Below are 24,345 nucleotides of genomic sequence, written 5' to 3'. Positions count from 1 at the left end.
ATATACCGTACTCACAAAACTTATACATCTTCAGAATCGTCTGAGTTATTTATATTTTCATGTCAGTTGTGTACATGTCCTAAACTTGCAAATGAACGAGATTACTTCAGTCATGTAAATGAACATTTAAGGAGAAATGAAACTGTAACGTGCATGTTCAAAGGTTGTGCGTTTAAAACTAGCATTTACAATACATTTCATACCCATAAAAACAGGAAACATAATCCCCATACTTTAAATGATTTTAAAGCTGAGGTTGTTTCTGTTGTTGGTAGGTTACAGGAATCAGACATTTCTGTTACTGATGATGTTGCTTGTGCTGCAGACACAGATGTAGAAACTGAAACTGATGTAGATGAGCATGCTTCCAGTATTGAAGATCTTCCCAAAGTTATTGAGCAGAGTATTGCCTCGGTTTTATTAAAGTTAGAACATATTTTTTTTGTACCAGCTACAGCTATTGACGAATTACTTCAGGAATTACACTATCTGTTAAGCTCTGTATCTGTTCCAATCACATTTAAAAGCCTGTGTAACATCCTTAAAAAACATTCTGTTTCAGTTAATGAGTCAGTTGTCAAAGAGCTTGCTGAAGTAGTGTGCCAGTCCTGTCCTTTGGCTAAAGCCTTTGCAAAAGATGGCCCCCTAGCTACATCTTACAAAAGGAAACAGTATTATAAAAAACATTTCAATGTGGTAAACCCAGTTGAGTACATACTTGACGCTAAGACAAATAAGACATTCCAGTATATTCCTATTTTGCCTTCTCTTCAGCATCTGTTAAGTAATGGTGACATCTTAGAAAGTGTAATCCATACAAACAGTACACAGGAAAATGCCTTGGGTGTAGTGCATTATAAATCAATAAGGGATGGAATTTACTCCAAAGAAAACAGTTTTTTCACTGGGGAGGATTTGAAATTATCAGTGTCACTATATGTTGATGACTTTGAGGTTTGCAATCCCTTAGGCACATCCAGAAAAACTCATAAAGTTTGTGGTGTGTACTGGATTTTGAACAATTTACCACCTGGATCTCACTCAGCTCTTTCTTCCATCTACTTGGCATTATTATGCAAGAGTACAGATGTAAAGGTGTATGGGTATGAAAAAATTTTAGAGCCCCTTTTACAGGATTTGATCATTTTGGAGAAACATGGTGTTTTTATTGCAGGTCTTGGAGAGTTCGTGAGAGGCACAGTCCAGTCAGTCATTGCAGATAATTTAGGAGCCCACGGGATAGCAGGCTTCATTGAAAGCTTCTCTGGTGTGTACTTCTGCAGGTTTTGTACAGGTGAGAGATCAGACATTCAGGATAAGGCTGTTCAGTCAGGACATTTTAATTTTCGAACAAAAGATCTACACGAGGCACACATTAAGTTTGCAAGAGAGAACTCAACAATCTGTTGTGGAGTAAAGAGAGAGTGTTTTTTTACGAAGAATTTATCTCATTTTCATGTTACCCGAGGCTACCCTCCTGACATAGTTCATGACTTATTTGAGGGTGTTGTTCCAGTTGAGATTGCCCTCTGCATTGGTGAAATAATTTCCAAAAAATATCTGTCTCTTGACACACTTAACAAATTAATCCTGAAATTTCCATATAAGTGGGGAGATCGAACTAATAAACCTCATATTATACCACGCACTTATGCTTCTGCAAGGACCATAGGAGGTAACGCCCATGAAAATTGGAATCTATTGAGATTGCTCCCATTTATAATAGGTGACTTGATACCAGAGGCAGAGCTTGCTTGGCATGTGTTGCTTGACTTAAAAGAAATAGTTGAACTTGCTGTTGCCCCTATTCATAATAAAGAAACCATTGCCTACCTGGACTGCAAAATCACAGAACACAGACACAGATTCTTGGAGCTTTTTCCTGCACGACTCTTACCAAAGCATCACTTCCTTGAACACTACCCTCAATTGATCGAATGTTTTGGTCCTTTAGTAGGGCAGTGGACTATGAGGTTTGAGGCAAAGCATAGCTTCTTTAAGAAAGTTGCTCGCCATACAAATTGTTTTAAGAACATACCACTCACATTAGCAACTAAACATCAGCAAATGATTGCTTATCATGTCAGTGCATTACATCTTAAATCTGCTTTGGAAGTTGAAAGTGTTTCCACGCTTCCTGTGGATGTACTGAATGAGGAAGTAGTGGGCAGCCTCAGGCAGAAATACCCCAAGATAAATGATGTACATCTTGCAAAAAATGCAACCATAAAAGGAATCTCCTACAGAATTGGCATGCTCATTCCATATGGTTCCACCAGTGGCCTTCCTGACTTTGCAGAAATCCTTCAAATCTGCATTGTTGAAAGCAGTTTGAGTTTTGTTGTAAGGAGGTGTGAAACGGATGGTTACTTTGAAAAGGCACATTATTGTTTAAGGTAGGTCTATAATAAAACTTCTTTCTCACTATCTCATGAAGTAGGGTTGTAACAAATAATCACTTGATCAATTTTCATATGAAAAATAGTTGAATTGTATTGATCTTTTTTAATCATGTAAATGTCAGAGTTTTTTTAGGAATTCAGTGACAATATATACTGTGTGGTTTTTTGATTTCAAGTAACAATCCAGTGAACCTTAATTTGCCCTTTACCTTGATGTATGTCCCTATGTTACAAACATCATCCACCAATATAGTCCAGCATAGATCATCTCTGAAACAGTATTTGTTTGACACTGCTGGTGTCTCCTGATGGAGCAGCAGCTATTACCAACCACAGGAGACACCCTCCTTCATTATTATGCTGTTGATCATTATTGGACACCCCTCTCCCTTCATTCCACGCCTCCAAAGCAATATGAGGATCAAAAGTCTGAAACTGAAAAAATTTACTTGAAATTCAAAAGATTTAAAGCTGAAAAAGTAAGATTTGAAACTGTAAACAGAAAAACATTTGAATGATTTTTTTTCCCTCCAAAATAAATAATTTATTGTTTTAATACAGTCTTCTACTTTTAAAACTTCGACTCGGGTTCAGATCTCTTTTGAATGAAGAAAACATATGAGCTGGATTTGGCTTTTGTTGATTTTCAAGTCAAACATGGTAGAAGTAACCAAATGGAGTCCTCAGAAAAACTGCTAAAAATGACCATTAGCTGAAGTTCTTAAATGTAATTGTTCAGTGTTGTCATAACCTTTGTGTCCTGTTTTTGTTAAAGTGAAAGATGTCAAGTCCCGTCCACCTGAGAGTTGTCTTTGGTAGAGATGATGCCAGAAAACTTAGCCTGATGTCAGGGTTACCAGCATCTGTGGATCAACTTGTCCTTGAGATAAAGACTGCTTTTGGACTTGTGCAGCAGTTCAGGCTCCAGTATAAAGATGCAGATTTTGGAAATGAATATGTCAATCTTACATCAACCAGTGAATTAAGAGACAGGGATACTCTGAAAGTGGTATGTTTAGCATGTGAAGAAACTAGCTCCAGCATTCCAGGGACTCCACCACCTTGCAGTACCAGCACCCCACTGACTTCTCCCAATACATCCCACAACTCTGTGAACCCCCTCAGCCCTCCATCCTTGGACAAGGAGAGTTTTTCCTCTAATCACTCTTTTGGCAGTGCGGACACTGTCATTTTAGATCCAGCTCTAGAGTCAAGAACCTCTTCATGGCCTCCAGTCTTCATTGTTCCCAACTTTTCATATTTTGCTGAAATTCAACTTCAAAGTGCAAATGCAGAATTCAGAGGAAACGGCACTCTTCTTACCCCTCTTCCAAAGTTAAGAATGGATATCCTTGAAGGCATGGCTGAACAGATATTCAAATACACAGCATACCCCAGTGATTCCCAAATTGAAGAGGCTGCAGAGGTCTTGGTGCATGTCCATCCATGTTTGAGGGAAAGAGGAACTCGTGCCAGCCATGAAGGATGGAAACATCTAAAGACGAAAGTTGCCAATTTTCGGACAAAACTGTGCAAGATTGGACACCCAGAAGTCAGTGTAAACTCTCTCAAGAACAAGCGCAAAGGTCAAGAAAAAGCAGCTGCTTACATCAAAAAACCAAGGAAAGCAGAGGTTAACTTTCTCCCATCCCTCCCCTGCGGTGAAATGAGAGAGAGTCTTGAGAGTGAAAGAATAGCTCTCTTGACAGAGGTGAAAAAGAGACACTACAAGGCTGTGGTCAAGGAGAAAATGCAGAAGACATTCTCCTACAGACATCAGAGATTGTCCAGGACTCACCTTTAGTCTCTGAATTTGTGAACAGATGGCCTCCCTTGTTCACAGTGAGTGAGGTGAGCATTACTAATGACATTTTGCACACTGCTCTGGTGATGTATATGCTTTCCAAAATTATGTTTAGGTAATAATTAAGTGGGGGAAAAGATTATTTTATTCTATATTAACATATCTCTGTACAATAAATCCATGGTAAACAGTTTTTTCTTCATGTCAACAGCATTTCTTAAGACCGCAGTTTCAGAGCCTGATTGTAAAGGGAGAGTGTTCACTGACTTTTCCAATGGGAAACTTTAAAATGCAGAGTGGTGGCATATGTAATTGAAATGTAGGCCTATGTATTGACATGCCATCAGCTGTCACTATTCTGATATTTTGTTGCTGCCCAACTTTGGTATTGATGGCTTGTGCAATTGCTCTCTAAAGCTTGACAATAAGCGTGACATGAGCTGGGGCAGGTGCTTTTAAGACTGTGTTAACAGTTTGACAAAGCCCTGAAATATGGAAAGGAAATGATACACACCAGAATGCTGAGTACAGATAACTCCCCATTGAACAAGATTGAGATGTGATTTATCTGCATTATCCAAAGTGTCTGTTCTTTTTCAGCCCAGAAAATTATTCCTCTTAAAGCTTGAAAGTTATCACTTCTTACTTCTCCCATTAACACTTCTGGTATCATTTTTTTTTCTCTTACAGATAAATGCAGAATTCATGCGTATAACAACTTTGCCACTCCAAGCCAAGTTTTTGTCAGAACTTGACAAATACACACCTAACTTGATGAAGGTCTTCAGCAGTAGAGGAGGAGCTGCTGGAAGGAAGATCAGGCTCCTCATGGCCCCAACAACTAAGGCAAGTGCATTAAACTGTTGCATTATTTAGCCAAATAAGGTTTTTCTCCCCATGTAACATCTCCTTTTCCCATCTACCTTCCTCTGTTTAATCTTCTTCCTCCTCAGTCCATTTTGTCATTCTTTCTTGTTTCTTTCCTTTGCCTCCATCCTTTCTGTCCTTCATGGATGAGATGTTGGACCCCTTCCCATCTTTTGGTGTCTTCAGGTTCCATACTTCATTTTTCTTCACCTTCACCTTTCTACTTCTCCCTTCCACTCTTCCTCTCATCTCCTACAATTTCTCCTTTTCTTTTCTATCTCCCTTCTTTCTTCTGTCTTCTCTTCCTCCCCTTCATATTCCTTTCTATACCCTCCACTTCCCAGTGTCTATCTTTGTTTACCTTTACAGCCTTCCTCTCCACCTCACATGGGGGTTATTTGTGATAAAGATGTGATAAATGCTGGAAAATATTTTGAAAACTTGATATCTTTAATATTTAATATACATTCTTTTGCAGAGTGAGGATATCGAAGTCAAGAGGGACTGTATGCTTCGAGGTCTTTGTGCTTATCTCAATGAGGACAGCAACACTCTTATCAAGGAGTACTTGGTCAGTAATTGCATTTTACTGTGAGCTTTCAGTCTTGCAATGTTTTATAATTTATTTCAAAATACTCAAATTGTTTTTCCCCATTAGAACATCGACACTGAGGAAGCTGAGAGAGACATCAAACAGACCACCATGGGGCTTTACGTGATCCAAAAAGAGGGTGCTGATGATGAGGAAAAGCCAGAGGATGTTGGAGTGGTGATTGAGGGCGTTGAACTTCTATGCAACCTGGGAAGTATTTCCTTTGGATGTGCTACGCTTTTTGGGCTCATCTACACACTCAACCTGAGCTATCCCGAAGAACTCAAATTCACATTTGAGTTCTTCCAGAAAGTGTTGATGAACTTGGATGGCAACAAACTGTCCCCAAAGGTCCAAGCACTTAAAATAAAGATGCTTCAGTGAGATCACAAGTTAAGGTCCTGGAAATTGACATTGTGGTCTTCTACTGCCACTCTTCCACACACACTGACTTTGTTTGAAATTGTGGATTGTTTATACAATGTGCTGTTGGAAGGGATGGAGCATTTGTTCGAGGAACCTGCTTCTGGATCCTTTGGCCATTTCTTTCATTGACATTACTTACTATTATCTTGTTGCAGCTGAAGAGGAATACACCAAAACTATTCATATGCACAGCTTTCATGAACTGACTGATCAGTGTTATTTGTTCATTGGTTATGGAAAGCAGCAAAAAAGATTAGCATTTCTCTGAAAGTGTTGTTGAATGATTGCTTAATGTTACTGTGACAATTGAGCACAAGTCAGTCTGTAAGCTGTGAAGGATGTTTATAATGGATGATTTAAAGTCATCACAGGTTATTTTATGTCATCAAAACAATTCTTGTGTGTTTGTATCCAGCATGTGAAGATGCCTTTGTGCATTTCCAAATGATTACATCACATACTCCCAATATTGATGTGTGCAGAGCTTGTTAGATACTGGTTTATGTGGAGTTCTCTTATCCCTCAAGCCTCTTTGTTAGTTTCTGCCCCTGGAGCTGCATCCCTGGGGGTCAGGTGAACAGTTACCTACAATGTGGATGTGCAGAGCTTTGTCATGATTGCTCCCACTCCACATTAGCTTATTACTGCTGTTCTGTTATTTTTTTCACCTTGTAACTGTTGCATGTGTTACCGTGCCTCACCCTTATTGTGAAATGTTACAATTCGCTGAGCTTGCTTGGGCCTCTCTCTTTGTGAGGCTCAAAGGAGTGTCCTTGGAATTAGGACTTAATTTTTTCGTTTTAGTTATTTATTTAGTTTACCTTGAATACTTTCTGTTTGTTTGTGTTATCTTATTTGGTTTTACCTTTTTCAAATTAGTTGAGGATAACTGCATTGAACTTTCAAATGGTGGTGTTTGCATATTCATGATGGGCAGTATTTTTTGGTTGAATCTCTGGTGTAATGCAGTTTATGCTCAGTGGCTATTTTATTAGGTACATGTGTACACTGTAATTCAGTCCAATACATGTTCCAAAGCATATTTACATAATGCCTCCTATAATCAGTTTTTATGACATCGTCATAGAATGTTAAATGTTTGACGTCATGGTGATGGTTTCTAATTTGTTCTTTCCATTTACACTCATGAGGGAGGCAGAATATTGGAAACACATAATGTAGTCCAGTAGAAGAGCTTAACTATGACCTCATTCATGTCATGTTTGAATTTACAAATCTGTCAAGGACACCCAAAACAGGAACATTTTAAATTTCACAAGTTGGAATTTACATTAGAGCTGTTGTATTTACTTGCAATAGATTCTGCAAGTGTACCTAATGAAATGGCCACTGCTTTCATTGTCATCTGTAGTATTAACAGCCTTGAGTTTTTATAGCAAAATGTCAAACATAATTAATGTTCCTAAAAGTTGTAAGGTTCTGAATTTTAAAGATCAGTTCAAACTATAGTATGTTGTACTGTGCCGGTGCACCCAGAGTCTACATAGCATTGATCTTTCACTTGTTTGTCTTTGTGTTGAGACACTGACTGCATTAAGCAGGGCATATGTGGTGGCTGTGACGCGTCTCATCAGTGTTCAAGTGCTAACACCACAGATGTACAGCAGCATCCATGTGGTGCAGACACATTTCAAAGTTGCTGTAATTTTTAAGTCACTGCCAATAAAGTTGTCAGATCTATGCTGTATGTTGCTTTGTGATTTTAACAGGAGATAGGATAACATATTTGAAATGCATGACTATTGTATATATACTTTAACACATAGGGTTTATGTGAAAGTTCACCTTACCTTTAACTGAATAAACACATAAGGTTTATGTTGAAGTTCACCTTACCTTTAAGTGAATAAACACATAAAGTTTATGTATATGTTTGCATTAACTTCATTTAATTTATTCACATGGATTCAGCATGGTAGAAACACATAGAATTTAATGGGACCCTCACATTGAACATACCTAATAAAATTACATGGAAAAACTTCATGTAATTAAAATACTTAAAGTCAACGTTTTTGGTACAATTATTTCTTTGAGTGTAGAAAACGTGATATTTTCAGACAAAAAAGCTAAAAAGAACTGTAATAGGAGATGTGGCACTGGCCTGTGGCGACTGTGTTCCCGAGGGGTGTGGGGCATCCCTTGTTTTTTGCTAGTCCAGTCATAAGCTGGCACAGAGACGCAGCGGTGCTTTTGGCTGAACTGGACAACATGATGTCATTAAAACACATGCAGACAGCAACACACTGTCCATGACAGAAAAGATGTTTTCGCTATACTCCCAGTCTACTTTGGTATGGGCTTCCAATCGTTTCTTTTGGCCTGTCCAATATGTTCAGGGCCCGCAAGGGTGTTAGTGGTTAGCTTGGATATCACTCTAGGAACGCCTGGACCCCTTCTTAAAACCAGAGCACAGAGCCACACCGAAAGCTTGTCTTGGCAGACAAGCGCCACGATCCACCCCACTGCCATCATCTCAGTATAAGCGATGCTCACTTGTTTGGCTGATATAAGCTAACTGAGCTTTATTTCGGACAAATATTTAAACTTGAGATAGCAGGATATAAAACCATGAGCTTAAATTTTAACTATTTTGGGACATCACAAGCTTTCTTACCTCAGGATCAGATACGGCCATAATTCTCGGTTCTTCTGTTGACAACTGTCCGACGCCATGTTAAAACTAGATCATGCGCGAGCTTGTGGAGGGTGGGGGTGGGGGGCTCACAGGAGTGTGGGAGTGAACTGAGAGAGAATCAGGGCTGTGTTGATGTTCAAAATCTCTCCCCATGCATGTTTGCAGAAAAGTTACCAACTGCACCTTTAGGTCCACATGACTTGATTTCTGAGGTGCAGAACTGTAACTGAAAGACGTTTTAGCGATGATCGGTGCAACACATCCAGCTACCTAGAGAGCACCTACGGCGAATGGAAATCTCGCTTTAAGGTAAAAGGTCACGTGGGTCGCTCAAGATTATTGACGCTGAGCCAAAGCATGGCGGAACGGGCAATGAAAACAAGCAGCAGAGGCTCTCCAAAGTTTAAACCGATCCAAAGATCGATTCATGCCTCGTTTATACTGATCCAGGGCTCTGCAGACTGATGTATTCGGACATTTGACATTAAAATCGGTTAACCGATTCATATTGGATTATCTTTATACCACTAGAAGGTTCCTAACTGAGTGAAACATCGCGAAAGTATTTCAGTGCTTGCCATGAGAAGGGCTGTTTGAATTCCACAATGATAAGGAAATGAGCTTAATTACTTCCTTTATTATCTCCTTTAGCCTAGGTAAGACTGGACCATCTTTTACGAAAGGAGAGAAGAAAAGACGACCCACAGTTCTTTGCATCAGCTTCATTTACAATTGACATCGCTGACTTCATTGACAATAAAAGACTATCTACAGTGGTGTGAAAAGTATTTGCCCCCTTTCTGATTCCTGAGTTTTTTGCATATTTATCACACTTAAATGTTTCGGATCATCAAACCAATTTTATATTTCACAAAGACAACCCAAGTAAATTGAAAATGCAGTGTTTGAATGATTATCTAATTTTTTAAGGGGGGAAAAAAATCCAAACCTCTCTGGCCCTGTGTGAAAAAGTAATTGCCCTCCTTGTTAAATCATGAGTTAACTGTGATTAACCACAGTTTTTGGAAAGCTTAGTTCAATTTCACTGGCCACACCCAGGCCTGATTACCACCAGATTTGTTGAATCAAAAAAATCACTTAAATAGAAACTGTCAGACAAAATGAAGTAGGCTTCAAGATCTCAAAAAGAAATGCATCATGCCACGAGCCAAAGAAATTCAAGAACAAATGAAAAAACAAAGTGATTGGAATCTATCAGTCTGGAAAAGGTTACAAAGCCATTTCCAAGGCTTTGGGACTCCAGCAAACCACAGTCTGAGCCATTATCCACAAATGGAGAAAACAAGGAACAGTGCTGAACCTTCCCAGGAGTGGTCGGCCAACCAAAAGAACCTCATCCGAGACCTGTAGGCCTCACTGGCCTCAGTTAAGGTCAGTATTCATGACTCAACCATCAGGAAGACACTGGACAAAAATGGGAGAGTTCCAAGGCTAAAACCACTGCTGACCAAAGAGAGTACAAAGGCTCGTCTCACATTTTCCAAGAAACATCTTGATGATCCCCAAGGCTTTTGGAGAAATATTCTGTGGACTGAAGAGACAAAAGTTGAACTTTTTGGAAGGTTTGAGTCCCGTTACATCGGGCATAAGAATAACACAGCATTTGATAAAAAGCACATCATGCTAACAGTCAAACATGGTGGTGTCAGTGTGACCGTCTGGGGCTGCTTTGCTGCTTCAGGACCTGGACCACTTGCTGTGAATGATGGAGCAATGAATTCGGCTGTCCACCAGAAAATCCTGAAGGCGAATGTCCGGCCCTCAAGCTCAAGCGCTCTTGGGTTATGCAGCAGGACAACAACCCAGATACACCCGCAAGTCCACCTCTCAATGGCTCAAGAAAAACTAAACTAGACAATTTCCTCAAGCGGAAATCACGAGAGGGGCTCGGGGGGCGGTGCCGGTTTCATCGCAAGGCCGTTTATGACAATAGCCCGACTTGTCATTACAAGGTCATGTCCAAGTCCAAGCTGAAGCAGCATGTAGCTGGACAATGACACGGTGAAATGGTTGAGAAACACTGTACATGACAGGAGACTTTATTCATATGTTTTAGTCATGTGGCCTGATTAGCTGATGCTGATCACCTGGCAACTGAGCCTCAGCTGTTTTCATGACATACCTGGTGGTGTTGACCCTCCCTATGAAATAGAGTCCTTTATTTGAATTTTATACAGACATGCAGTTCCTGTCAAGGTCTTGATGAGAGCAGGTGCAGAAGAGATGAATGTCATTATTTCCAGCTCCATTTGAACACATTAAAAACCTTTATTGAGAAAGGATTGTGTGTTGTTATTTTGATTGACGTCACCAAAGTCAAGAGAACACAGAAACACACACCAATGTGCGCTTCACGCGCTAACACACACACAAATGTACAATCTCTCCCATTCACTTCATATGGGATATATGTGTGGCTGTCTTTGGCGACTGATGTCGCCATGGTTATTAATGCCTGCATGGTTACGCATCACTGATCACAGATCAGTTACACCGGAGACAGCAGGGAGTAGTTTTGGTTGATTTTTGCTTGTAAACACAGTCTCTTTCTCCTCTCCGTGTGCAAAAACCGTAAATGGTATCATCAAACAGATTTTGGTGTGAGCATCTGCAGGCTTGGAACTAGCAGTGATGTAATTTTGGTGCTGATTGTGCAAGAAATGAGGCCAGGAGAGTGAGCTAAAAATGGGCAACTTTCAGACTCTTTAGGCAAATTTATCAGATTTGGTAACATTGCAGCAGATCAGAGAGGTGTCACCGTACTTGGGACAGTTGGTCCTCTCACACCAAAACTGCACATGATATGGCTATGGTTCTTGGTTCCACAGTAGCGGGACAAGATTTCCTATGTTTTGATATATTTTTTATGTGTGTGGTGTTAGATTTGTGGCCGTAGTCACTAATTGTTCGCAAAAGTCTCAGTTGATGTGTTGGCTCTCTCAGCCTCTAGGGTGATGACATCACCCACTCTAGCAAGGTGATTTTTCATGATTTTCACTCAACGCACAGCAGATTTGAAGACTTGCCTATCGAAAACAGTAAACCCCATCATCATAACAAAGACATTCCTGAAGACAGGACAAAAATACCTGCGTTTTAAAGTTTGAATGATCTCTGTGGGTGAAAGTATGGCGAAGCAGTAGGGGTGGTAAAAAACCCTATTTTTGTGGTTTCATCGTCCCTCTCCCCATTCATTTCAGATGGGACTTTTTTCGCAGTTTTTTGCAAATAACTAACTTAAAAACTGGCGAATCTCTTAGAAAAGTCACAACACACCGATCGGGAACAAACCACACGTTTTGATGTATAATTTGCAGGGGTTTTCTCAAAGCCCTAGGAGGAGTAGCGTGGTGAAATTTTGTCCGGGGCTACACTACGAGCCACTCTCCTCCCATAGTTTTGCTATGAGGAGGAGAGTGGCTCGTGTTGTTGCCCCGAGCCCCTATAAGCCGGGAGCCAGGTCCACCCCTCAGGATGTTTTTTGCTAATTTTTTTCACTATGATTTCCTGTTATCTTATACCTTGGGCCATCACAAGTTGATACTGACCACCCCCAACTCGGTGACGTTTGGTCTCAGGGGCCAAAAAAAAAACCTTTTTGGGAAAAGCTCCTGGCGAAATTATGTAATTGTACATATTAAGGTACTGCAACTGCACAAATGGTCAGAAAAACCTCAAATTTTGCAGGATGTATCCTGACACATAGGGGCAACTACCAGAAAAAGATCCAGGGGTGTCCTGCCTTTCAGTTCTCAAAATCACCTTCAACATACCCCAAAGGACAAAAAAAATGTCTGTCTGCCTAAAAACTTACCATCAAAAGTGATCAATTTCAAACATTTCATTATTGTTTCACTACCTAAAATGTTTATTAAAAACTTCCCACATTTCTAAGCTTCAATTTAAGTCCAAGGTGACCTTTCCATCTATAGGATTACAGCTGCTATGACCAAAGTTCTCCTCTGTACTCCAAATCAGGAAAAAAATGAAATTCCAGTATTACCATTTCAAATGGGCTTAAGCATATTTTCTGGCATCTAAACCCAATCTTAAACAAGAGGTGAGACTTCAGTTACATCTTGATATACTATCTGAAGTGTGAACTACATGAAAAGAGAATAATGTTAATCCCCCAGATGGACCAGGGTATCAAGGTGCAACATTAAACAACATCATACAAAACCAGGTAATCATATGAGATTTATTAAAGAACTCAGTCCTGACAAGGAATAAATGACTCTAGTCAACATTTCTTAACTAAAGATAAACATTCTGCATAGTCAAATAACGAAAATAGGTTACAGCTCAAACAAATAATAGAACACATTTCTATGGGTCTATGGCCGCTAAAAAAGCAAAGTGAAATGAGCAATGTAGTAAACAAAAAAACTTGGAGGGTGCAATCAGCATTGACGCCACAAAAAAGAAGTTCTCATGTAAGTGTATTATATATAAAACAGCCTTCATCAACAAAGGAAATAGGCATATAGGCAAGGTATATTTATTTATATCTCTAGGCAAGCTCATCAATGCCTTTTGTGGGAGTAGATCGTTGTTTAGTGCTGTTTTTACGACTCAGGTAAAATGCAGTTTGAGAAACTCCAGCTAATTTAGAACCCTGCTCAACTTTTAACAAAAATAAGAAAGAGATGGTATACTACTCCAATTGTAGCAGTATTGCTCTGGCTCTCTATAGTAGCCTATAGGGAGGTAATTGAATTTCTGCCACTGGTAAATGCATCGATTGACCCCCTTTTTTGCATAAACAGGGACTGAACAGCAAACCCTAAAGTTTGTTCAGCTGAGAACAAAACATGAGCATCTATTTACTGGACACAAAAATGCCTCACCTCAAGGTTTTGAGTAAGTATTCAACTGTCATATTTGACATGTGAGTTCATAATTAATTGGCCGTGCAGTATACAGAGAGACTGTAAACACAACAGCTGTCTGCCATAAAGAAGTGTGTGTGAGTGTTATATAGTAGCCCCTACATTGCTGTTGTAAATGTCCTCTTCTTACTGAAATTTTGTCCTAACAAACAAAGGACCGCCACTTGTTTTTCTTCAGAGTGGTCATAAGAGAGATGGGTCTGCAGGGCCATCTCACAACAATACAAGCATCTAAAAAATGGGAAAACTTCAAAAGAAAGTACAGGGTGAACATTTTAATCAGTTTTTGTCTGATGAATAGGCTACTGGGCCACATATAGGCTGTTTCCCTTACTGTACACTAATGGTGAATATTCATGAATAACTTAGAACCAGTCCTAATCAGTAATGCTTTATCCAAAAAATGTAAGATGCTAGTTTAACTTTCTTTCTTTTGTCCAGAATCTTATTTTACCATGGACTGGTTCTTGGACAGATGGTGGGGAGATGACGGTGGCAAACTGGCCTTTCTTTGAGGCAATGCATGAGGCCTTGGAGCAGAGGGACTCAATCAGGCCCCTCAACACCATTTCTACTGCGGTGGACTCATCATCTGATGTTGCAGAGGAGTTTTGTGAAGGGCCAAGTACCTCTGCAGGGCCTTTGGCTACCACCACTGTAGTGCAGGGGGTTTCAAAAAAGTCCAGAATCAAAAAAAAGAAAGAATTAGGTACTGGAGTATATTAAAGAATATACAGAAAGCCAGGAGAAGAGACAGAGGGAGCTGGATGAAAAGGGAAGAACAGCTGGACAAACTCATAAACATATTTGGAGAAGCAGAATTAAAGTTTGAATTCTGTTTCTTTTATACTGCATATTATGTTTTCTATTATCAACCAAAGGGTTTGAATTTCATTTTATGAGGACTGTAGGAATATAATTTACATTTTTTGAATACTCTAGAAGCAATGGCACCTGTGTTTAAATATATATATTAAAACAACAAGATATGCATGTTAAAACAGTATTAAGTAGCAGAAAACTAAACAATGACAAACAGGAATGACAGCCATAATGTATTCATCCATATTTTAATGACCCTAAAGTTAAATTAAATCAAATTGAACAGAAATGCATGGGATGTTGTCAGACAAATAGTAACTGCTGGTATAAACTGTAAGACTTGCCACAGTTTAAAAAAAACAAACCTCAGCCACATAATTAAAATAGCAGAAGATCACATCCTGGTGGAGCTGGAAGGTGCTGGGGTGCTGATAGATGTGCACAAAGTTGGTGCGTCATTTGGGCACCACTCCTCTCCTGGAGATCATTCAGGTCACCTGGAGCTGAGGGACCAGGTTCTTCAGGTGTCTGCTCTGGTTCCTCCATGATGTCACCATACGTTAAGCACACATTGTGAAGAAATGCGCATGCTAGGGCAACTTCAGAGCAGAACTGTGGCCGAACTTCAAGGGCCTTAAATAAGGTGGCCCACCACCTTGCCTTCAAGACCCCAAAGGTCTGCTCAATTACAGACCAGGCCGTTGCATGTTTCACATTGAACCACTGCTGTATCCTTCCTTGCAGTGGATGTCGGTAAGGTGTAATGATGGTAATAGGATGCTCGAGACAAGGGTAGCCTCCATCGACCAAGAGCAAAAAAAAAAACAGGTGGGGGATACAGGGCATTAACATAAATAGGGCTGTTTCTTAAAATACGTGTCATGCACGGAGCCACCATATCCCACAAAAATGTCAAGAAATCTCCCAGAGGAGTCACAGGTGTCTTGCATTGGATTGAATGAAACTGTTTGAAATTAAAATAATCCTGCTGATATTGCTTAGGTGTTTTTATTCCAATGTGGCATCCATCTATGGCCCCCACTGCCTTGTTGAAGGCCTCATGCTGTGCCAGCTCCCCAAATCCTCAACCAACATCCTCCAATGCTCCCCGACATGGGAAAAAAATTACCTTGGATTTGCATCTTCGGATTTCTTTTGCAATTCTGTGGACGACTCTGAACACCGTGGACTTCGGCACATCAAATGCCCGGGCTGTGACACTCGTATGACACTCCATGGGCTAACCAATAAACAAAAATCAAAACGTCTACATGATGTCCCCAGCCATGAACCCTCCTCTCATCCAAAATGCTCAAAAGACAGTCGAAATCCTGCCTTGTTATTCTGAAGTCAATCTTCATTTCACATTAAACATCCATATATATTTGGAGAATTGGCACATGGATGTTAAGTCTTGTACATGGGGTGAGCTGGTACGACTATAAATAGAGAGGGAAAACATTAAAGGTGTTAGCCACATAAATGCATTGTAATTACACACAATGTCAACATGTGTGAGTGTATGCAGTACAGCAAATGTATACATTTCCTTATAAAAAAAAAAACAAAAAACAGTACACTGATAAATTGTCATTTACCTCTTCTCCAGCAAGAGCCTGGATCATGTTAACATAAGGCAGTGGATCCCTCCGGCACCTTGGCCTTGAGCAAAGCAAAAAACGTAAAATAAAAAGACCCAAGCTCCAACCTCTGGTCCTAAAAAATGAAGCCAACACGGGAGTGCAAAAAATTGCAATATGGAGAGTGTCCACTTGAAGCTGGCTGCAGGAACACCAGAGGTCCCGTCTGGACCCCTGTCAAACAGACGCTTTTTACACTAGAAATAAACTGGTTTACAGCCTGGTTCAAAAAACCACACGTCTTATTAGCTGATGTCTTCATGTGCTCTCATTGTAAGGGTGGTGAATTTTTTGAACCACAATAGTTTAGATTATATTCATGAAATATTTATGATATATTTATGATATTTATGAAAGACCTCACTGCGGACTGATTGGCCCGTCTCATTTGATTGACAGATAGCTCAACAGGCAGAGGCTACGTTTCTGTCGACCAGAATGCTAGCAGGTGTTTGTGTGTGTTGTTTGTTTTGTGTGTGATTGTCATACCTGTCTCCCTGCTTGTAATCACTCCCTGTCCATTTAGGTTCTGTGTTTTCTCCCTGTGAATTTTTGTCTTTCGATGGACTTTTTTTATACACAAGTTCTGTTAAGAGATTTTTGTTGATTAAATATATATATATATATATATTTATATCTGCACTTGGGTCCGTCTTTTAATTTTGCATTTTTGCAAGAAGTGACAAGTGATGCAAATGACTGTTATGGAAGTGACAGTTTGTCACATTTAAAAAAAAAAATCATGATATATTATCATGATAATCTCTGTTTTAGAGCATTAAATACACACAAAACACACAGTATTTTAGTTATTTTTCTCATTATTTGTAGATTCAAAGAGAATATAACCTGTTTGGAAATGACGACCACAAAACATACTCTCTATTAGCTCTAATTAACCTTTGATTTTCCTTTTTTCAGTTCCTTCCATGGAGCTCATGTACTCTGCAGCCATGTGCTCCCCTGTCACATGACTACTGATGTTTCAAGAACACAAACCTTAAAAAAAAAAAAACAAAACAAAACAAAACAAACAAACAAACAAAAAAAACCTCCTGTTTTTTGGTTTGTGGTGGAAATCACAGTGACCTCAAAGGACAGGTGTTCTTTTTTATGAAAAAAGACATAAAATACTGATGTATCTTGCATGATGCATTTTATTTAAAATAGGAATTTATGTGTCATTTGTCTATAGAGTTGGGATTAGAACAATACTAAATTCAATATTAAGAGGGATTGAAGTCCAAAATCTGACCCAGTGACAAGGGAAATAAAGCCAAATCCATACATAAAAAGCCGTTTTTTATATAATAAAAACAAGAACTGATCAATCATACATTTTTCCAATGTTCCTTTTGGTGTCAAGTGTGACAAAAATAAAAACTAAGAAATATGTTTTTGTTTTTCTTATTCCTGCCAGGGACACAAATTCCACAATAGAAGAAGAGAAGAATCGCCCTCATACATATGGAGGGTCCCTTCCCTGGAGTCTGCCATCTTGGATTTCTGCATCTTGCACACACAGGAAGCCATTTTTGAAAATTCCACTGGTTGCCACGAGTCAGGGGAGAGCTTTGCGACACTAAACAACCAGCTCTACTGAGCTGAGCCAAATGATCCGGATCTCTAATGTCACAATGTATGAGGGTGGACAGACATCAGCTGAAGAAACGTGTAAGATCAGAGTTTAAATGTGCAAAAATGGGACAAAACTGGACTGAACCAAACTGGGCCGCTTTATGGAGACGGGCCATACATGAGTGATGTGTGACACCTCTTGTCCAGACTTTAGAAGAGGGGCTTCATGATTCCTACCTGCTGCTGTTTCTCCATGTTTTTCTTCAAACCCAGAGCTTAAGAATTAAAAATGTTTATAATGACATAGTTATAGTTATTTTTTATATCTAGTTAGGTCTTGTGTGACAGTGGCTGCACCCACCTGGGGTAATGACACTGTGTGTCCTAGCAATTTAAACTAGTATATAAGTCACCCAGGTACAGTGCTTAACAAAAGTATTAGACCACCACCCAAAGTAAGGTTTATGCCACAGCTGCCCTAAATTAACAGCATTACCAAAATCATTTTTCATGTTTCTGCAATGGTTAATACACCAATATGTTGAAGCTCTTTAACCCAAATGATATTTTCTTAACGCTAAAATATAATTATTATTGTTATCCACAAATTTTCAAATTTACTGATTTACAAAAAACTGAAAAAATAGTAAAGCACATTATTATTTCTTGATTAATATGTCAAATTATAGTTATTTACTTGCATTCCTGAACAGAAAAATGAGTTTTAGTGGTTGACTGGTATGCTTGATTAATTTCTGACTTCTCAGAGAAGCCCAGGGAGCCGGCTCAAATTTGGGTATAAAACGGTGAATTCAGTTTGAAATTCCTCATTCCTGTTCAAAATGGTAAAACGTGGAGAGCTGACTGAAAATAAAAGAGTCCGCATTAAAGCACTTCATGATGCTGGATGGTCTCTGAGACAAATATGACAGGTGGTCTAATAAATTTGTTAAGCACTTTATATCAGCTTGGATGAAAAAGCAGGTATCAAAAGTGCAGCTTATAAATTGAGTTTTACAGTAGTTCTGACCTTGTATTCTTATGAAGCAATAGACAATATAGCAGAACAACACAGTTCTCAAAACTTTTAATTTACATTCACATCTGACAGAGTTTCTCTAAATCCATCAGTCTCTTTCATGCAAAAATCACACAACAAACCCCACTCACTGCTATAGTGATAAAATGCATTTCTTTTAACACATAGCCTTTATTCAGTCTGTCTCAGAATAGTGGACAGAGACAGAAACTGAGATTGGAGAATGATAAACAGAGACAGAACCACAGGCTGGACCTGAACTAGGGGTGCATACCTAACCACTAGGCCACCATTGAACATGCTTTCAATGGTGATTAAAAAAATCCCACCCACAACTCCCACTTGTAACCCATGGAAATTAAACATGTTAAACCAAAATTTGCATTGTAGCTAGGCAATTACAGGCATTCATGTTTGCAGTCTGATTCTAGTTTCGACCGGCTACAACAGTCAAGTAATACATGAGAAAAGAAAAATCACCCAAAGAACCACTTGTACAGATCAGGAACCACTCTGTACACCTTGTTTATGCTCAAATGATAACAGGCCTGGCAGATGGAGTGTGTAAACTCATAATTGTCTTCAATAAAGTGGGGTCTGGCAATGTAGTATTTCCTCCACTCAAAGTATCTAATGTAGGCTGAGTAATCTTTATCCAGCTCCACGAGGTACTTGGCCAGTTTATCAGGACCAGAGAAGTCATTCACATGTATGAAAGATGAACCTGGGATAAAATCCTCGTAGTTATTTCTCGGCGGGCCCAAAACTATTGGCACAGTACCAGCTGCAAGAGGTCCGTTCAGGGTCTCTGTGATGTGGTCTGGCTCAACTGAGTTCTCTAAGGAGAGGTAGAATTTGCAGCTGCTGATGGTCAGGAAGTAGTCCTCACTTTTAGCAAACTCTGTGGAGAAAAAAATATCCACGTTGATGTGCTTCAAAAGATCTCTGTAGTATCTGTAGTTCTCCCTGGATTTTGTGTGGAGGACTTCGGCGTCTACAATCCAACAAAGCAGGTGCTCCTTTTTTGGCAGAAGAAACTCTGCATCAGTATTCGTCTTGAAAGACACCTGCCAGCGAGCCTGGATATCCGCGTCCTTCCTGTAGCTCATAGTCAGATTAAAAAGGCCTCGGATGCCTTCAATGGTGCGTGTGCTGGAAGGTGGGTCTGGGTTAAACCAGATCCACCTCTGAAACTTTGGTCTCGGTAAGGTAGGGACGTTTGAGAGATCATCACTTATGCCTCTGTGAAAAAACAAAACTCCATGAGCGCTGGAGAACAGGGATCTATTATCAGTGAGGCGGCAGCCGTCGATTCCGAAAAGAGTGTCACAGTCTTGCAGGTCAAACTTCTTGTTTTCAGGCCAGGACCACAACAACAGTAGGGGCTTGTCCTCCATTGGTGCCTTTGGCTTGCTCATTGATGCCTTTTTAATCTCTTCAATGCTGGGAAATCGAACTGTCTGTCCCCATATCCCTGAGCGAGCCATGGGAGGAGGACACTTTTGAGATGGCATTGAATGGTAGTACATCAAAAGCAGAACGATGAATCCAGTAAGAAATAAAATCACTGTGAAAGTGATCTTTAAAGTGGAACCCCAGGTTTTGTTAAACCTGCAGAGAAAGAACAAAGAAGGTTAGGCTCTTTCAGCAAATTCTGTCCTCACCAGTGATAAGTTCACTTCAAATAAGAGTTCACACATATTCAAAGACTCATTTCATCTGTATTCACAGTTAAAACTTTGACCTCAACGAAAACGCTATACTGCTGTTTCATCTTGGAAAAGTTGCGGGATCGTTACAGGAAATATCCGCGTAAACACGGAACCACTGAAATGACTGAAAACGCTGTAGTACATATGCCAAGCCTATATGTGGCGCTGTAACGCTACCACGGAAATGCACCAGAGTAGAAGAAGAAGATCACAGAAAACTAACACAAACTTCCATTTAGTTGCCCTTCTAGTTGTTCTCCGCATTGGATTTAAGAACATATGGTGTATGCGTTTCGCGGTGGTGGTAAAGGAGCATTAGATTATTCTGTAAAAGCCACAACAAGCTCTTTAGCTTCTGCAGCATGAACACAACCGTGTAGTCCACTATTATTGTTTTGGCCTAACCCGCGCAGGGGCCTTAAGGGCGCTACGCTGTGTGCGACGTAATCGTTTCAAGAAAGATGCGGATAACAGTCCACACGGAGACGAAACGGTATTCGTTTACGAATTTATGCACTCTGGGACCTGGTTTCAAAAAGTATCGTTTACAGTCACCTGAAACGCCGTTGCCGTGTGGATGAATCGCGATCCGACAAAAAACTTTTGCGTATACACCTGAATTCGTTTCCATGTGAACGGGGCCTAAGGCTCTGTGATGTGACGAATCACACTTCTCTGTATGGCAGTCAGATCTGAATGTGGGTTTGGCACATGCTATAAGAGCATTACCTGCCTGACTGCATTTTTTCAACTGTAAGGTTTTAGTGGAGGAGGGATGGGGCTGTTTTTTAAGGTTTGGGCTAGATCCCTTATCTCCAGCAACGGCCAATCTTAATGCTCATTTACACCCTGTCACTGAGACAATAAATTCCACAGATTGATGCTGAAAGAGTTGTTGATTTAGTGTTTGCAGTGGCCATTGCTGCCTCTTCCATGCTGGGACATTTAAATAGGTTGGGCTGTCCTCAGTTCCCTTTATCAGCCATGACAGGATGAAATTTTTTGAGTTGGGAGTGACTAACCAAAGTAATGTAAGGGTGACTTCAAAAGCAGAATTACAGGCTTTGCTACCCTCACAGAGCAGAAACAAAGTTGCATTGATTCCACAGGTTGTACACTATCATCAGTGTAAAGTTCACTGTTAAAGTAGTAGGGATGCACCAGAGCCAGCCCGAGGCATAAGCGACATAAGCGGCTGCTTAGGGCCCCGTCGCAACCAGGGGGCCCCCCCGAGGAAGAGTAAAAGTCAGGAAGAAACAGTGCCCCACCTCAGATTTAATAGTTTAAAGGGATGTGCAGGTCACAACTTGTCCACGAGAGCGTTTTTGAGCTGTTGGATTGTGCATTTGATGAGTTTGATGAGGGAAAGTAAAAAATACCATCTGCTTACATAGCGTTAGCTGTGCAGCTGGTATATCGGTCCCCCCAGATCTAGAAACAGCTTGCACTGACAACTAAAGGAAACAAACCTATTACTAAGAATGTAAAAATTATGGCAATGGGAGAATTTGCCAAAATGTTGAAATATCCCTTTAAGTCGATGTTTTACATCAGGGGATTCATATAACACTGTTTTAGGCTGTTTCTCAAGTCTGCTCATTAAAAAGAATGCAACGTAGTGTTCTTGAACGCACCACACAACAGTGAAACAGCGTCTCTGCACCGCAGAAGTGTTACAGGCATGCTAAACATTAACTAGTGTCCTGTTAAACTTGTGGTTTTCTTAAGTTTCTGTTACCAAATTACTCCACTCACAGTTTAGTCTCTTCTTAGCGGGAAGTTGAGCTGTGTAGGGTTCAAGTGTTTTTGTCCAGACAATAAGTGAATAAAAGTTAGCAGACTCATCGTCATTCACTCCTGCACACAGACAGCATCTGCCGACCACAGGGATTCATAAATATGATCACAGGTAAGACACGGTTTCATGAATTTATCTAGATTGTGATTTACATAATTATAGAGTAAGGACGTGACTTCAAGTTACTTTGGATAAAATATACATAAGTAGAAGTGAAAGAAGTAATCTGTAAATCTACTCAAGTAAAAGTAAAAAGTAAGTCATTTAAAATTGACTCAAAGTACTGAGTAGCTATTTTTTAAACCTGAGGTGGTTATACAGTAAAATCTGATCTTTTCTTATTGTGAAACAACTGCAAAAGAACAAGAACCTATAACCAGGTTGGTTTTTATAAAGTGAGACTTTTTATAAGGTGCTGCTGACCGTCATGTGCAGTGAAAGTCAAACTTATGATCATTTTCTTGTTGTCAGAATGCTAGCATCTCCTCATTTTGGATTTTAGTGTTATTTTCTTTACTCAGAGGGTTAATGAAATAAAATGAACAATCAAACTTTGCTTAAAGGCCCCAAGTAAGCTTGGACCGGCCCTGGGATGCACAAAACTGGACTTTTGCTGATATCCAACATGCCGATGTTTACAAATTATTTTTAGTGATACAGATATCGATATTTAAATGTAGTTCAGGTCTTAAACTTCAGACAGCAGGCAGCTCTGCTGTTACGTGGACAAAAAAGAAAAATTTAAATTGAAAAAAGTTAGCTTGACAACTAAGACTTGATAAAAAACATGTCTAAGACAATGTGCTTTCTAAAATTTAAGACCACTCACTGGTAAAATTAAGACTGTAGATTTTTTATGGCCTTTAATTTCAATGGCCCTATTCAAGACTTTTTAAGGATCCGTGGCAACCATGCTTGCACACACTATGCTAATGCAAGTACCATTAGCGTGGTGTGTAGGGTTGCTAACCATCCCTTATAACATGGAATCGTCCCGTATTTGAGAGTAAATGCAGCATCCCATTTTAAGTCAATACAGGACGGGAGACTTCAACACTTGGTTAGACAGCGATGGCGAAAGTGAACAAAAATCCAGATCAGTGTGTTGTCAAGTGTTTTCTTTGGATGGCAGTGGCTTGAGAACAATACACTGGACTCAAAAGAGCCAACCTGTGGTGTCCCAGTTCTTTTTTTCCCCCTAATCTCCTGAGACTGAGTAAAAGCTAATAACAGCTTTTCAAGCCTGTTTTGATTGGAGTTCCATTCATGCAACATCATGAATCTTAACAAACTTTAAGAATCATGAGGTTTTACTGTCAGCCTGTGAGCTCATCTCAGTGTGAGAGGAGAAGCACAGCAGCAGGGTGTGGCTTCAGGTGGCATGAATGTCAAAGTGAGGAAAAAACTACTGTGGTATGATACGAGTTTAGCCATGCTGACTGACAGCAGTTTTGATGATCACATGATCATCTGGGGAAAACTATTTTCTATATACATACATAATAATGTAAACGTTTAAGAAATTCAAAAGATCAAGTACCTAGATATAGATCTTCACATTCTAAATTTTAAAAATGTAATTATTTTTCTTAGTATATAAAAATGGACATAAGACAAATATTTCAGTCCAAACTGTGCTCACATTCCTGTTTTAAGTTCTGAATTCTAGGAGAGGAAAGACTGAAGGAAAATGTGCAGTGTCTTTAGATAAAAAAATACCTAAGAAGAGGTCAAATTACTGCAAATCTACTCCAGTCTTAAATATGACTTCATTTACAGCACATTTAAAGGAGTAATAAATAATTACCTTTAATATTGGAGGAATGGGGTTAAAATATTAAATATGATCTTTCAAAACAACCATGAATGAGTCTCCAACCAGGTTAATAGCAGATCTTCAAATATAAGCTGCAGTGTATCTGTAGATTTAGATGTTTAGATTACCTAATCTGTAATTTTAAAAACACTCAAAAAATGAAAAAAGCTACTCAATCATGGTCAAAAGAGTATAGTAGGCCTCATTCCTCTGGCCCGTGGTTGTGGCCCCAGGGAGTGTGGGGCGTCCCTTACTTTTATGCACCAAAGGTGGCTAC

General features: G+C 39.7%; 1 protein-coding gene across 1 annotated transcript; it reads right to left on the bottom strand.

Annotated features, from left to right (window-relative positions):
* Nucleotides 1–19,218: 19,218 nt before the first annotated feature.
* LOC121524207 (4-galactosyl-N-acetylglucosaminide 3-alpha-L-fucosyltransferase 9-like) lies at nt 19,219–20,229 on the bottom strand. Its single transcript, XM_041809481.1, has one exon. The coding sequence runs from the start codon at nt 20,227–20,229 to the stop codon at nt 19,219–19,221; it is 1,011 nt and encodes a 336-aa protein (XP_041665415.1).
* Between the last annotated feature and the right edge of the window lie 4,116 nt (nt 20,230–24,345).

Source organism: Cheilinus undulatus, linkage group 16 (genome assembly GCF_018320785.1).
Source record: "Cheilinus undulatus linkage group 16, ASM1832078v1, whole genome shotgun sequence".
Taxonomy (NCBI): Eukaryota; Metazoa; Chordata; class Actinopteri; order Labriformes; family Labridae; genus Cheilinus; species Cheilinus undulatus.
The sequence above is the reverse complement of the archived record's forward strand: the minus strand, read 5'-3'. Positions and strand labels throughout refer to the sequence as shown.